This window comes from Podarcis bocagei (assembly GCF_964188305.1).
Source record: "Podarcis bocagei genome assembly, chromosome: 5".
NCBI lineage: Eukaryota > Metazoa > Chordata > Lepidosauria > Squamata > Lacertidae > Podarcis > Podarcis bocagei.
Genome location: NC_138129.1, coordinates 42,093,229 through 42,109,473, shown reverse-complemented (window position 1 = coordinate 42,109,473; position 16,245 = coordinate 42,093,229). Strand labels below are relative to the sequence as shown.

Genomic DNA, 16,245 nt, shown 5'->3' with positions numbered 1-16,245 from the left:
ATGATAAAATTGTTCCGGTTATTGCGACTTCTGCTGTGGCTTATCTTGAGGGTGTAACATAGGTTTTGTGGTTGTGGCTCTTTTCTTCTCTAGTGAGGATGGAGTATCAGAAAGATCAAGCCCAAAATCTGAAATAGAAGTAAATTCAGAGCCACCGGAAGAAAAGGTGACTGCCAGAGCTGGTTCCAACTGCCCAAGTGGGAGCCATGTTGCAGACATTTATCTTGCAAATATCAATAAGTAAGAGTTAATATCGGTTTTGTATTACTACTCTTCAATGTATGTGTTGAGCATTGTTTTTTCCTTTTGTTTAGTTTTGAGCAGTTGAACTAGTTTAGCTTATTTGTATTGTTTTATGTAATGTTTTGTCCCACCGGGGGTATACTACTAGTTGCAGCTCTGACATCCAGGTCAGTAGGCCAACATTTGCAGTACTGAAACACTTCCCATTTGGTTGCCAATAATGTTGAAACTGTTTGTTTCAATCAATCAATTATTTTACATTTCAAGCCCACCCTCCCTTCAAGTAACCCAAAGCAGTGTGCCTGATTCTTGCCCTGCTTTCCCCCTGTAATAACCCTATAAAGTGGGCTGAGGGAACCTGGCTGGCTTCAAATCACCCAGTGAGGTTTGCGGCTAAGTGGAGAGTAGAACCTGGGTCCTTCCTGTTTCTGTTCTGACGCGCTAACCTTCATGCTGGCTTGTTATTATAAGCAGAGTGGAAAAGGTGATTTCGTTCAGAATGTTTATTTTGCGATTTCAGTATCCTTTCATTGCCTTTCTGGGATTCCTGTGTTGAAATGCAACTTCTATAACACTTAATCCCCACCCCCACCCCACCCCCCGCTTCTTTTATGGTGACAGGCAAAGAAAGAGACCAGAGTCTGGCAGCATACGAAGAGCTTTCCGTCAAAGTGACAGCCACGGGCTGCCCAGCTCCCTGGGAGAACCAGTCCCACCAGGAGCTGTGGCCAGTTCACGTCCCTCCTCACAACCCATTATGAGCCAAAGTCTCCCGAAAGAGGTACCAGATGCATCTTCCATCAGTGGCCATGGGAGCCTCAATTCGCTCAGCCGGCATGCCTCTCTGAAGAACAGGATAGATAGCCCCCACATCCGGAAAAATGTGACCACTGGAAGGTCAAAGAGCTTTAATAACCACCGGCCCATGGACCCTGAAGTCATTGCACAGGTAATAAGAAGCTAGGCCAGGTTGAGGTAAGATGGGGCTTAACTTGCATACAGTGGTAAACAAATATCTCCACCCCATGTTACCCATTCTGTTAAAAAAAATCTCCTTTGTGAATTTTGATGTTGACTATTCACTAAAACATTCATCTTATACTCAAATATGTTCCAGCTGTTCTGTGAATGTTGTATATTTAGCAACATGTGTTATTTGATATCAATATTTTATATTTTGCTTCAGTATTTGCTTCAGATCAGGAAGCGTCCCCTTAGAGGTGATCAAAACAAGTCAAGTTTTGAATTCTGAGGTAACCTCTGAATTTTTAAAATTCGAACATTTAAATTTCTGTTCAGTTCTAAAACATCAGCTCGGTTTGTGATTGCTGCATGCCTAGTCAATCAAAAAAGCATGGAACAGCGCCTATGTTTAATCAACTTGAGACCAATTTCCAAAGATTCATAAGGGTTAGGAATTACCTGCATCAAAGCATCCCAGTTAAGATGCATTTGATTGAGAACCTTGGCTACATGACCAAATTTTGATCACATGTGACTCACTTAAACTTTGAGAGAAGACTGATTGTTTCTGCTCTTCACATGTCCATGAGGAAATTGCTAAAACGTAGAAATGGATAAAGCCATGGGAATTTAGTGCTCTTAGTTTAACCCATAGCAAAATACTAATGGCAGAGTATGTTTCCTGTTAGTTTTAGACAGTCTTCCCCAATCTGGTGTCCTCCAGATGTTTTGGACTACAACTCTCATGATTATGGTTTTAGAAAACATAAGCAGTTTTCATAGGCAATGTAGAACAGAGGGATCTGGCTAGATTCCTGTGCTTTGAGAAACAGAAGTCCTCTAAGGTAAGCAGGAAGCCATTTAACTTTGTCTTTTTCTGCTCACCCAGGACTTTGAGATACAAATGTGAAAGGGACCACAGACTGTCTAGAACTCCTGCATTTTTATATGGTGTATACCTGTTCCATTGAGTTTTATCATTTTGTATAATACACTCAAATCTCTTGCCACCCAAGGGATACACCTTGGTGAAAAGTGCATGGAAACATACCTGCTTTAACACTATATATCCTTTTTCCTACTGTTCTGTTTCTACAGTTGATAATGTTGGACCTTGCTGAAACTAACAGTCAGGGAATGAGGGCCATAACACCATCATAACCACTCTCCCCAGTCCTGTTTTTTATCTGAATTAAAAATCACATTTTATTTCTTCACTGTATGCTCTTTCCACTTATTGTCATCATCTTCATCATCTAACTCTGTTTCCCCTAAATCATTTGGGATAAATGTTGGCAAAGGCTTTGGTGAAAACAGAGCTATATGCAGTGTTAATATTCTATGCTTTCAGGAATCTGTGTTAGAATCTCAAAGCCCAGGATTTTTGAAAAACTGAGTTTTTGGTGCCTCTGTTTTGAACCCACAGCCCAGATCTGTGAGTTTGTTTAACTGCACTTAGAGGTTAAGGGATCATGAAAAGAACACAACAATCTATCCTGTTTCCATGGAATTTTCGTAGTAGCTTTGCTCTTGCTTCTCAGTTTCAGTCAGTGATAAGGAGCTACCTTCAAACAAAGCAGATCTCGTTGTTTCTGTTGGCAGGGATAGGGGATGGTTTCACTGGTGTGTACACAGCTGTGGCTGGATGTGGCCGCTGAGACTTTTAGACCATATTAGCGTAAAGCCATCATGTGATTCCCCTCCTCCTCTAATTTTTGAAATGAGCACTGTTTTCACAGAAGCTTGATAGTGCGACATTGGTCCAGAGTGGAACACAAGCCCACAAACATGTGTTCCTTTTGACCACTAAGGAAGCCTTGCATAAATTTTTTTCTCAATTAACTACTCCATAGCCACATAATGTGTTTTCACCTTCTAAAAACCGAGCGGGAGTTTCTCTTCAGTGCAAAACTGGTTCACTACCAAAAAAATCATCTCATCATGTGTCTGCAGTTGCAGAATATATTGGAAATCATTTGTTTAAAACTGCTCAAGACTTGAAGTATTCTGCCACTCTTCAGAAATGGCAATCCATCTAAGTCTGTCAGTGCTATGCTATGTGCTCAGAGAAAGTTTTGGTTCTTGGTTTCCTCTCCAGCTGTAGGTGTACTGCACTTACATGCTTGGCCAGGTCTTCTGCTTTTCACTATGTGATGAATCTGTCAAAAGCTCACACGCACTTGAATCTCATATTACAAAGTTAGGCCTTCCAAGAAAAGAAGTTAGGCTGAAACGGGGTGAAGGAAGTCACTAGGCTATCAGATGCTGCTGTTGTTTGAATGTTTGGCTTTTATACCTCCTAAAAAGGTAAAGGTACCCCTGCCTGTACAGGCCAGTTGTGTCCAACTCTAGGGTTGCGCACCCATCTCACTTAAGAGGCCGGGGGCCAGCGCTGTCCGGAGACACTTCCGGGTCACGTGGCCAGCGTGATGAAGCTGCTCTGGCGAGCCAGCACCAGCGCAGCACACGGAAACGCCGTTTACCTTCCCGCTAGAAAGCGGTACCTATTTATCTACTTGCAGTTAAGGGTGCTTTCGAACTGCTAGGTGGGCAGGAGCTGGGACCGAAAGACGGGAGTTGACCCCACCGTGGGGATTCGAACCGCCGACCATACGATCGGCAAGTCCTAGGCACTGAGGTTTTACCCACAGCGCCACCTGCGTCCCTATTTTTTATACCTCCTGGTCGTGTGCAATTACTTTTATTTCATTGTTTATTCCACCTTAGGGCAGGTGTATAGAAATATAGATATAGATACACACACACACACACACCACTCACTTTAAAGGGGGGGAACTATATAACCACTTAATTCTAAAGGGAGAGAAAGAAACTGTATTAAAACATCAGAGAATAAAGTCCCTTCAAATACTAATAGATAATTACTTGAAGCACATTATCACAGCATCCAGAAATCTGGTCTTGGAAATAAGCAGGCACACATTGTCTCTATCTGTTGTTCCATGCCACCTGTTGGGGTGTGGGGCATGAGACAGATTTCTTTTCCTGTCCAGTTATTTGTTGTAAGGCACTCAATATGAGCAGAACCAACCACCATGTCATTTACCATTTGGGCTGCAATCCTGTGCCCGTCATACATTCTCATCTCACCTGTTTCAATAGCATATGATTCATGCTGAAGTTGATGCTGAACTTTTCATAAGGCATTTCAGATTCTTGGACACCACAGATTGGATTGTAAATAGAGGTCACCATTAGGGCTGGATCTTGGCTATACTAACCAGCCCTGAGAACAGGATCTACCTTCTACAGTTTCTGCCTTGTCTATAATACATATTGTGGTCCTCTTCTGGAAAGCTGTCCTTTCCCCTTGGTGCATTTCCTCCTTTTGTTTATATGAGAAGGCTACATGTGGGTTATATCTTTTTGCAATGCTTTGAATGACATATAGCAGCCTCTCTTGCCTTTCAGTTAAATTCTGCTTTTATCCACCCTCCTCTTTTTGCCCTTATGTAATTTATTGTTTCCATAGGGAAATATACTCAATAAAAGAAAAATGAGCTGCATTAAATTAGAGCTCCCCTTTCATGTACTCTCAGGTGTCATTTCAAACAGTGTGAGCTACACCTCTTGCATTTGACACCAGTATCTCTGAAATCTGTGTTTTGCTTTAAGATCTTTTCAGACTGTGATGGGAGGAATCTGGTTACCGTCTTTGGTTCATCCTCCTCCTTGACTGATTTACCTCCCTGTGTGCCTTAAAATGCCTATGAGGAAACGAAAATGTTGTAGCCAAGATGTGAGTCATGGAAACGCTAAATCATTTAGCTCTCCAAGAATCGTATTGCACCAGTCAAGGCCACATCTACAGCTGAACTTCTAAGCAAACTTAGGTCATGATCCAGCCAAGATCTTTTTTAAAAAAAGAAAAAAGGCTTGATGCTTGTTCCTAATTGTGACCTTTGCATTATTTCCTGCATCTTTCATGTGAAGCAAGAATGAAGTGTCATATAAGCAACATTTTTCATATATCTTTTAAAAACACTATAAAATAGCAAGTGACTTCAGTGAGGAAATGCTGATATGTGTCACGTTCCAGATTTAGAGTTGCATATTGCTCATTTGCCACATAGTTAGCAGCATAATGGGTTTCTACTCTTTTTGAGGAGTCTGTTTTCTCAAGCATCATTCTTGTTCCTCTTATCCATCTCCTTGCTTTCCAAGCTATTATCTACCAGTGTTTCAGTCATTTCCTACCAGCCATCCAACCAGGGAAAAGGTTTAAAGAAAAGTGTGATTACCTGGCATGCACTCTGGACTGAAATTCCGCAACAATTTGTCTTGAGTACCACATATAAAGCCAACATCCCTTCCAATGATAAAAGGCACCAAGCTCAGAATAAAATCATAGAGGCCTCTTGGTTTGCTGAGCTCTAGTTCTCAAGGCTTGAAAGAGAAGGCAATTGATGGTCAGAAAGTAAGGAGGATATAGCTCCAGTCCACCCATGCAGCTTTATGAAAACATGTATGATCTAGCTAAAGTCTTCAACTCTAAATACAATAATTTTTTAGTTGGTTGGATGCCTGGCCTCATACAGTTAGCAACAGGCTGGTCCTCTGGCCACATAGTTTCCCACCCTGTCCATATTACCTTGCAGGGAAGGGTGATAGTGGGACTGGTCATGCCACTAGGAAGAGATTTTCCATGCCATATCATTCCTCTTACGACAGGAGCAGCATCTGCCACTGTCTGCTTTTGCTTAATATTTTAGAGACAACACAGAGAATTAGTTGAGCTGTTTTCTAGCTCCTTTAATTGCTTCCAATGTCTCTCTTTTGCAGGATATTGAAGCTACTATGAACTCTGCTCTGAATGAGCTGCGGGAGCTGGAAAGGCAAAGCAGCGTGAAGCACGCGCCAGATGTTGTCCTGGACACCCTGGAGCCGTTGAAAACCTCTCCTGTTGTGGCCCCCACCTCGGAGCCTTCCAGCCCATTGCATACTCAGATCCTCAAAGACTCTGAACCAGCTTTCCAGCGGAGTGCCAGCACGGCAAGCGACATTCCCTGTGCTTTCAGGCCAGCAAAGTCTGTCAAAATGGCCGCCCCGGTCAAACCTCCAGCAACCAGGCCAAAGCCTGCGGTTTTCCCCAAAACAAACACCACAAGCCCTGTGGTTGCCTCAGCATCTCAACAGTCTACTGACAAGTCCTGTACTGTCTGAACTTGAAAGCCTACTGTGAATATAGCAAATTTTTTTTATTTGTTTCAGATGAGGGGACCCTGTTAAGGAGATGTTAGAAATTTCTATTTAATTAGTACTGAACTTCTGCTGAAGATTAGTTTGGAAGTTACCATCGCCAGGGATTCTCCCGACAGGAAAGCCCCAACTAATTAAGTCTCATTTTGCACCTCCCATCACCTGTGATGCTAGGACATCACAGCTCTGTGTAGCCCGAGACATAGAAAGCCTTGTATCAGGTTGCTGTGAAATCAGTGAGGAAAAGACAGAACTGAGTGGTAAACAGTCAATGCCTTGTTTGAGTGTCTGGTCACTAAGGGAAACTGTCAGGGTCATCTTTTAGAGGTTAGCAGAAAAGACTTCTGTGCTTCAACCACTACAGGGATACAATACAATATTGTTCACCCATGGATGTTTTTGATCTCACTGGTTTAGATGGCCGGGTATGCCTGGGGCGTATTCTTGTGCACTATTACAGTGCATAATGGTGGCACACCAGGTCAGGTCAGTTTCCATTACAGCCTGCATCATTTTTTTCAGGGGTACATGTTCTCAGACATACGTTTTCTGTCCTGTGTTTAAAAAAGAAATCATGAAAAGTGCACAAGCTTAGCCTTGGTTTAAATGAGGCATATTACATGCACATATGCATGTGTTCATTTAAAGTTAAACTGATATTGCAGGGGAAATAAAGAGCATTAGAGCTTGCATGGTTAAATATCCCCTACTTATATCTTTGCTTGGTGCTTCCAGATCTAAAAGCAGCGCAAATGCTTTTGAAATGAGATTTTCAAACAGTGTCTCTAGAACAACCTCTCTGCACTTTCATGGGCACCCAGGAGACAAAACTGAAAACGTAGGTTAAATTTTGAAAACCAGCTACTACTGATCAGTCTTTCTCTGTCTCTCTTCAGGCATTTCCAAGTGTGTACATCTTTACTCGTCTTTGCAAAATGAGATAGTTTCAGGCCAACCACTCCAGTTCTGAACAATCATAGACTCAAGCTCTGGTAATCCCAGTTAGCAGCTTGACCCTGCTTGTCTCTGTCTCTCTCTTCTCTGCCCCACATCCCACCCCCTCCTCAGCTTGTGGCTCAGTCTCCTATGAGCTTCTGATATGGCAGCATAGGGCAAATAAATTAAAAGCTGTTGTGGGACGTGGACATAGTCCAGTATTCAGCATATTTCTGTGCCAGGTCACCATGTCTATAAGTACAGACAGTAAAATGAATCATCTTTACATCTGGCATTTACAGTGATGGACTGCAATTGTTCTGAATTCCAACAGACTGTATGGACTCATGTTTGCATTGAATGGGAATATATTTTTCAAGAGGGTAATCATTTTAAAAAAGAAGAAATGCAGACTTCATAAGCAACTGGGAATTTCTCTGCTGCCTCTATCACCACCAACCAAAGGAACAATGAATTAATATGGATTCCATCACCCTTCTTTGATCCTCTGCTGAGGGCAAGATAAGGAACTGAAATGTGTTTTCTTTCATGCGCTAGGTCTGAACTGCAGTCTGTTTTCTTGTGGTTTTATGAATGAAATCGTTGGTATTTGATATTTTAATAGAAGCAAAATACTTAATCTTATGTAAACAAAATTGCAGTAGTCTTCAGATTAATCTAAGGTTGTTAGTCAGACATTTTCTTTTAAGCTCCCTACAAGTTAGGGGGAAATTGTGTTGTTGTTTTTTAAATTATGTCTAAAAAGACTTGACAATCTCACAAATGGTGGTAGAAACAAAACCATGTAAAATGTTTTTTGCATTTTTTAATGGAGGGGCAGTTCTGTTCCTTAACATTTTACTAGCTGTTGCCTTTTAAATACACAGACATCGCCCGCCCACCTCACTCCTTGGTATGTGTGCGCACATTAACTCTGCATCTTGGACCTTGGCCAGCTCAAGTGAAAGACCTGAGCACTGCAACCTGATCATTCATTCTCAGGGTGGGACAGACTTCTAATCCAGGAATCTTAATTCTTTATTATTGCTGCTTCTGCTTCTTCTTTTTTAAGAGAATAGTGTTTCACTCAGGCAAAACTACTGGTTGTTTTTTTTTAGTTTTGTAAGTTCATGTTAGGGTTGCCAGCTTCTTGGCCAGAGCAGGGCTTCTGTGCCTATAGCAGCAACACGGCAGTTGAGTTAGGTGCAACCTTTCCCTTTCCTGCAGCACACGTTAACTACTGTCATTGAAGGCACATGGGGCTCCCTTTAGCACAAGGCATTAGCAGGCCTAGTGTTATGTCGCTACCCAAGGTGGGGTGCAGGGATGGAGGCAGAATTTATTCATAGAAAAGCTATTGAGCACATGCTAGCAATGCCTTATTTTGTCTAGGTTTTATACCATGCCTTGTACCAGTGAAGGGCATGCCAGCCACCCAAGGCACATTGGAACAAAATGAGACTTCACGTCTTCAAAGTGCTTTGGTATATGGGTGCAAACTGGCAAAAAAATAATGATTAATGGCTTGATATTTTTATGACCTTTCTGTATATAACTTGCTTTTTTTTTCTTTTTTGGCTGAACTCAGCACTAGGGAGGACCTACTAAAAAGGAAGTAGAAATGTCAAAGGATGTACACCATATCATATGCTATCCAACCGGAATTTTAAAACCTGCACCATGATCTATATTGAACATGTATATGTGAAAACAACTTTCCACAGGCAAGCTCCAAGGAATGTTCATTTTTTATATATATATTTTAAAAATTGCTTAAATTGCTTAGTTTAAAATCTCTAAGTTAGGCAATTTGGATCAGTTTCTCTTGCATAGATTTTCATGCCCTTGCGCTAATGGAAAGGGCGCGTCCCACATATCTCTGGTACATGAATTACTGTGGTTGGGGCAGCCTTTGCCAACCCAGTGTCCTCCAAATGCTTTGGACTACAACTCCCATCTGCCCCATCCAGCCCATGGAGTTGCAGTCCAAAACATCTGGAGGGTACCAGGTTGGCAAATTCTGATTTAGGGCATATCTACATTACAAACATGCCCACACACAACATACAGATACTCAGGTTCACTGGAAAGAGGGCATTACTTTAAAAAAAACCCCAACACCACCAAAACCTGATTTTAATGCTGTAGTCCCATTTAGTTTCCCAGGAATCTGCACTGAATACAGTGGGACTTATTGCCAAATGACCCTGCAGAAGATTGTTCTGTTCATCTGTGGTTTAGATATGCCCATAAGATGCAACTTCACCTACCAGCGTGAGATACAAAGCCAAAAGTTGATGTAATTTAGTGTCCTATGCAAGACCAGCATTTAACAAATAGATGGAGGTAATACATAGACATTATAGAGGGAAATAAAAGCATTTTAGCTGACAATCTGGAGTTTCTGTACCTGTAACTTGGCAACTAAATTCTTAGCTGACCATAGAAAAATGTGTTTCACTTACTGTTAAGCATCTCACTTTCTTTCAAATGGTGGTTATCTAAATGTGCCTTTCAACTTCTAGGCTCAGATACACATGCTAATACACTGAAATATCACCCCCCCCCCCACACACACACGCACACCAATGCTAAAACATCGTGTTTCCCTTATATCTCTACTGACTGAATGGTGAAGCACTGGATATTAAATAACACTGTGATCATGAACAAATCTATCCTTTACATACTTATTGAGGGGGGTGGGAATCCCTCAAACCACCAGTCTCTTACTAATATGCAATTGTTTGAATAATATTCTGTTCAGGTAACATCCTGCCCCACCCCCAATAGAAAGTAGAAATGCCAGATGTGAAACAAAGCAGGTGCTTTTGCTCTTCCTACAGCCATGGCCAATGGCATTTAGCTTTCTTTTGATGAGCCTCCACGAAGGTTGGGCCCCCTGGCTGGGCGAAAGTCAGAATTTCCCTGAAGCCACCATTGCTACCCACAAGGTCCAGTCCTCCAAAGATTTATGTCTCTGCATAACAGTGCATAACGTCTGTATCTGTAACTCTATAACTTTTCGCTTGAATAGAGCACTGTTATTTGAGACCAGCACAATTGCATCTCAACTGTCTTTCTGACCCTGATTTTGGGCTGCAGGTGACATTAGTTGCCCATCTTCTCCAAATTGCTCCCCCTATTAATGACCTGAAACAGGGGGAGCATACCAGGGAGAAGAGAGACCCTCCACAGTTGAAACACCCAACCCCTGTATCATTCTCCCTTCGGAGTTTGCTAGGGAGCCCAGGGTTTCTCATTTCCTCTAACATGTCTGCCTCCTATGCCTTCATCTGGCATGCTTCTGGATTGTTTCAAGAGGAAAGGGAAAGAGTTTGTCTGATCATATCCTTCACTGGTTTGGACTTCGCTCCCAAGGTGCTGGTATCTCCCAATTCTGGTATCTGGCCCTGTTGCATGGAAAACACTAGAGCCTCATGAATGTAGCCATTCTCTTTGATAACAAATTTTAGCTGACATGTTTTCTGGGTCCAAAGGGCTGAACACCTTTCAGGACTAATCTTTCCTTTCACTGACTTTTCTAGGGTGTAATGTATATTGTGCTTTAAAATACAGCAAGCTTTCAGTAGGGTAGCTACAAAACTATAATGAAATACGTACCTAAGACACAGGGAGGAAACTGAGAACCAAGTTTCTCTTTGCTTATAAGCCTGCAAAGTCATATATGAGACATGTTTACCCGGAAAGTCTCTGGCTTGAGTGTCTTTTAGGATGCAATTTCTCAAAAGAGCAACACGTACGTGTGTGTCAAGCAAATGGTTTGGATGTAAATGTGGTGCTAAATTGTCTCAGACGTGACTAGGAAAGATGGGTCCTAAAAATTTGTATTCCTGGGGAGATTTCTGCCTTGCTTATAGCTTTATGAATAGCTTCTAGAAATGTTTTCCCAACTCAGATAATTATGAATGAAGCTTGGACCGCACAATGCTTTGGAAAAGTCAATCTTGCCTCTCTGCTGCATAGCGCACAACCAAATATGCACGTGCAGTAGCTGCTTTTCGAAGGTTTCAACAACTTTTCCTGTTTGAATGCTTAAATGCAAAAGAAGCAAAATGTAATAGAAATTTCCATCATAGTTGATCTGGCAAGCATGAGGGAGTCTATTTAAGGGTCTGGGTTACTGCTTCTTTAAAATAAAATAATAAACAATGTGTGAGCTTCCAATGCAAATATTTCCGATTTTTTTTTAATAAAAAAATGCAATCTTAGAATCACCTTTGAACCAATATCTTTTAGGCTGTGTTTTCTTCTGTACGAGTGAGATGGTCCATATGATGGAAATAAAGCTTCAAGTTATAGTGGCACTAGCAAGATTTCTCTCTCTCTGGAAGTTGAAGGCTATAATCTGCCTAAACAGAGCTTCCTGGATTGGGCTCTGTGGGTGCCAAATTGCTAGAGCAATATACTTAAAATATGAACAGGTGACGTAAAAGACAGTAATCCATGTAGCCAAAATGCTAACGCATATATATATTTGAAAAAGGAATGGCAGTGATGTCTTTATTCTACTGTATGTAACACAGTTCAGTTGCACAGTCTAACAGTCTTCAATTTTTATGTTTTAAAATCTAATCCCGCAAAGTCAGGTTTGGGTCCATTCAGCGCATTGGATTATATGGGTTGTTGTTTTTAAATTAACAACTGTTGTTTTAATGGGTTTGGAATGAAATGTTCTTGTTTTAAAAGCAATTTTCCATTTGTTTGTTTATCTTCTACACCAGTCTATATATATGGTGTATATATTTTCCTTTCAAAGTAAAAAGAAAAAGAAAAAAAACCCAAGCGAACTGTAAAATTGTACTTTGTATATATACTACTATGTACAATATTGGAGGTACATCTCTTCTTTCTTTTTGGTACAGTATTGTACAGTATTAGAGGAGTAAATGTGTTGGAACTGTTAAATCTGTGCTGAGGGGAAACAAATATATCTGTTGTCATTAGCAATAGTTTTGGAAAAATAAATGTTTGGGTATGGTGGAAGTGCTGGCCTACAGACAAACCTGTCTGATGTCTGTTCTGTGTGAAATATGTTTGTTTATTTACTATTACATTCACAACCCACTTTTCCATCAAGGTGCTCAAGGTGGGATATGAGGTTTTCCAGTTTCCCATTTTATCTTCACCCCAATCCTGTGAGGTACATGAGAGCATAAGAGGGGCTGCTGGATCAAACCAATGGCCCAGTCCAGTCCAGTGTTCTCATAGTGTCCAACCAGATGCCTATGGGATGCCAGGAAGCAGCAGCTGAGCTCAACAACACACTCCCCAGCTATGATTCCTAGTGACTGGCAGTCAGAGCCTTCCTGCCTTCAACAGTGAAGGTAGAACATAGCCATTGATCACTTTGCGCTCCATGAATGTGTATAATTCTCTTTTTAAGCCATCCAAGTTGATGGCATTCACTACCCTTGTAGGAGGCAATTTCATAGTTTGCGCTGCAGATAGGATAGGCCAAGAGACAGTAACTGTCTGAGTGGGGATCTCAACCCAGGGATTAGCTCTGCTTTGCTGAAACAGAAGGGCTACTAATTGGAGCTACAAGCAAAACCTCTGGTCACAGCACTCATGGACCTAATTTTTGGATCTTACCTTTGTGCAATGTATTTACATCTTGACCATAGATCAAGAGGTAGTGGCAAGGGGGGGCGTGAGCAACCACTTCTGTAAAGATGTAGGGGGAGAAGCAGCCACTATGTTGTATGTTGGTTGCGCAGTGATGTAACTGTATGGAAGATAACTAACCAAATAATTGTCCATATGCTTCTCTCCTCTGAGTTGGCAATGCAGTTTAAAAATATCTAAAGATATAACCCATGGGCATCTTACTTTCTTTTACCACTGCGTCTTCAGTGAGGCCCAACAACTGGCTATGAATCTGCTGCTATTATTTCCACTGAGTTCATTCTGGTGATTCACATACAGATAAACTGCCAATACATTCATATGGAATGGGACTTGCCTTGCACAGCTGCAATCTGCTTCCTGCTCCAGTCCTGCTTTAAGCATCCTGAGAACTGGAGGGTGAATCCCCATGTGGTATGGAAGGCAGCCATCCATAAGAGGAAAATGACTGGCATTGTTTTGTGGGGAAACTCAGCTAGGTGTTTGTTAACAGAAGCCCGCAGGGAGATACTGTCAGCATGATCCACATAAAGGAAAAACAGATGGGTTGGGGAGGCGGAATCAGCAAGATTCTGGAGTGTGGCAGTGGGGAAATACAGGGAAATTGATCTGAAGGCAACTGATGTGCTTCCGTGTTTGAAGCTCAGCAGGGCTAGACATGACCTGCAACCGAATGGGAAACCACCTAAAACAGCCCCAAGAGGGTAAGAGAAAAATTAATCAAATAAAGCAAATGCATTAACAAAATCCCACTCCTGAAGGCAATCCTTCAGGGATGGCTTAGCATACCAGGCTTCTTTGATCTCCTGTGTCAACAAATGGTTCATGTGGCTCACTGACAGAGAGTTGCTTATCTCCGAGAAGCTCCTACAGTGGCTTGGATAATGCTTACATGATTCAACTCCTTGGCAGAGCCTATTGATGTAGGTCTTTCCAGCAGGGTGCCAGTTTCTTTGGAGAGGCTTGTGCAATTGCTCCTACCCATTCCAGTCCTATGGGAGCTGGGTCATTCATGGGTTCACCCAGCCATGCAGGAGCTGTCAATCATAAATTATTCCCAGGTGGGAGGACACTGAAAAAGCATCCCTGTGTGTTCTGAGAATCCAAGATGGAGTTGACTTTGCCAGAGGGTAAAAAGGAAAGCCGAATTTCACACTGAAGGTATTATTATTATTATTATTATTATTATTATTATTATTATTATTATTATTGCTTGTTAATCGCTTGCTTCAGAAAGGACTGCAACATATTTAAAAACATAAACATTTAAGCCCTAATCATTGTTGGTTGAAATCTGAGAACATTTAATGAAGATTTGAATGTCCAGGGAGGAAGGATTTGATGACCTACCTTCCACCTTCTTATATTAGCGCTCCTATTCTGGTCCCCCAACCGCAATGACCCCCACTACTCTGTCTCCATGCCCTCCTGTACTATCCTGTGTGTCGCTGTTCTTTAGTCCTAAGCAAGGAAAGCCCATTTCTTACTAGGAGAATACCTCTTACATATTCATTGGAATTATAATGTCCAACAGCAAACATGGATGAGTCAGTGCAAAGTGCCCCTACCCCCAAGTGAGTTAGTGTGTTTCTACATATGCAGGGGAAAGCTCCCTTGGTATTCAGAAGTATACTCATGAGTTAATTAAGAGAGAAAATATTTGAAATGCCAGAATGGCCTGAGGAAAATGCATGATCATTTAGACTTGATATTAAGTGTATAGAGATAGGAAATCTTAACTCACCTAATTGTTTGGAAATGGAATTTCCAGGTTCATATTGAATGTCAAAGACAGAAACCACCTGTCTTTCTTGCTATCTTTTGTTGTTGTGGGGGGCATGCACTCACAGATTTTGTTAAAATCTGGATTTTACATGGTTTTCTGTCAGGAAACACTTAACTTCCACCTAAGAGACTAGAAGTTGTGTGAGTTTATCATTTATATCTATGGTTGGGGATCCATGCTGTATGGTTTAAAAAATTCCCTCCTTGCATTATACAGTGGTACCTCGGGTTAAGTACTTAATTCATTCTGGAGGTCCGTTCTTAACCTGAAACTGTTCTTAACCTGAAGCACCACTTTAGCTAATGGGGCCTCCTGCTGCCGCCACGCCGCCAGAGGACGATTTCTGTTCTCATCCTGAAGCAAAGTTCTTAACCCGAGGTACTATTTCTGGGTTAGCGGAGTCCGTAACCTGAAGCGTATGTAACCTGAAGCGTATGTAACCCGAGGTACCACTGTACAGGGAAATTTGGGGAGGAAGAAAAATAAAGAAGGCACTGTTTTCCTTTCTCACTCTTGAGAACCAGCTTCCTTCCTGCTTTATAGTTCTAAAATGCTCAAGTTTGGGGTCAGCAGCCAGTCCCCAGTCTAAAGTTCTATAGTGCTGTTAAGCACAGCCAAGAAAGCAGTATCCATTTCTCCCTTTTTCCTTTCCTAAAACTTCCCCCACTCTAAGAAGCAAAGACATTGAGGCTGACTACAGCCCTGAACAGGAGCATTCCTTGTTGACTAGAATTTCCTTGTCTCAAAAATGCTCTGAATATTTGAAATGATTCCTTTCACTATTGAATAGGACAAAGAAGAAGAAGAGAAGAGTTTGGATTTGATATCCCGCCTTTCACTCCCCTTCAGGAGTCTCAAAGCGGCTAACAATCTCCTTTCCCTTCCTCCCCCACAACAAACACTCTGTGAGGTGAGTGGGGCTGAGAGACTTCAAAGAAGTGTGACTGGCCCAAGGTCACCCAGCAGCTGCATGTGGAGGAGCGGAGACGCGAACCCGGTTACCCAGATTACGTGACTACCGCTCTTAACCACTACACCACACTGGCTCTCAAAGCTGACGTGGAAGGGAATTCTGGGTTCTGCTGAAATAAGGAAGATATTTTGCTCCTGTGTGTCCTTTAATAATAAAAAAAGGATCAGGATTTTGCTTTACAACTCTCTCTCACCCCCAGTGTGTCTTAGCTGTTGAACTGTGATAAGCCCTGAAGAGCTGTCAAATATTTTATGGCTGGGGAATTTTCAAAACACAGACAGTAACATGAGTTAAAAGCACATTTTTCTCTGCTGTAAAATAGAGGAAGACCAGAGGGCTTGAGAAGTACTTGGAAAGAAAAGTAACTTTAGGAGGAAGAGAAGGATTCTTTTATTATTATTTATAGTTAATCAAATATTTAATAATACTGTACGTACTTCTAAAATGACAGAGGTGAACAATGATTTTGCATTGT

General features: G+C 41.7%; 1 protein-coding gene across 7 annotated transcripts in view; it reads left to right on the top strand.

Moving 5' to 3' along the window:
* SRGAP2 (SLIT-ROBO Rho GTPase activating protein 2) overlaps positions 1–12,388 on the top strand; it is a 208,425-nt gene extending 196,037 nt beyond the window's left edge. For 6 of the 7 annotated variants that reach the window (XM_081193417.1, XM_081193416.1, XM_081193415.1 and 3 more), the window contains 3 exons: positions 94–240; positions 865–1,192; positions 6,010–12,388. In XM_081193417.1, coding sequence (XP_081049543.1) covers positions 94–240; positions 865–1,192; positions 6,010–6,390 — 856 coding nt within the window. In that variant the 3' untranslated portion in view covers positions 6,391–12,388. Of the gene's footprint in view, positions 1–93; positions 241–864; positions 1,193–1,429; positions 1,497–6,009 lie in introns of all 7 variants that reach the window. The other variant, XM_081193418.1, reaches the window with a different exon arrangement.
* Positions 12,389–16,245: the final 3,857 nt, after the last annotated feature.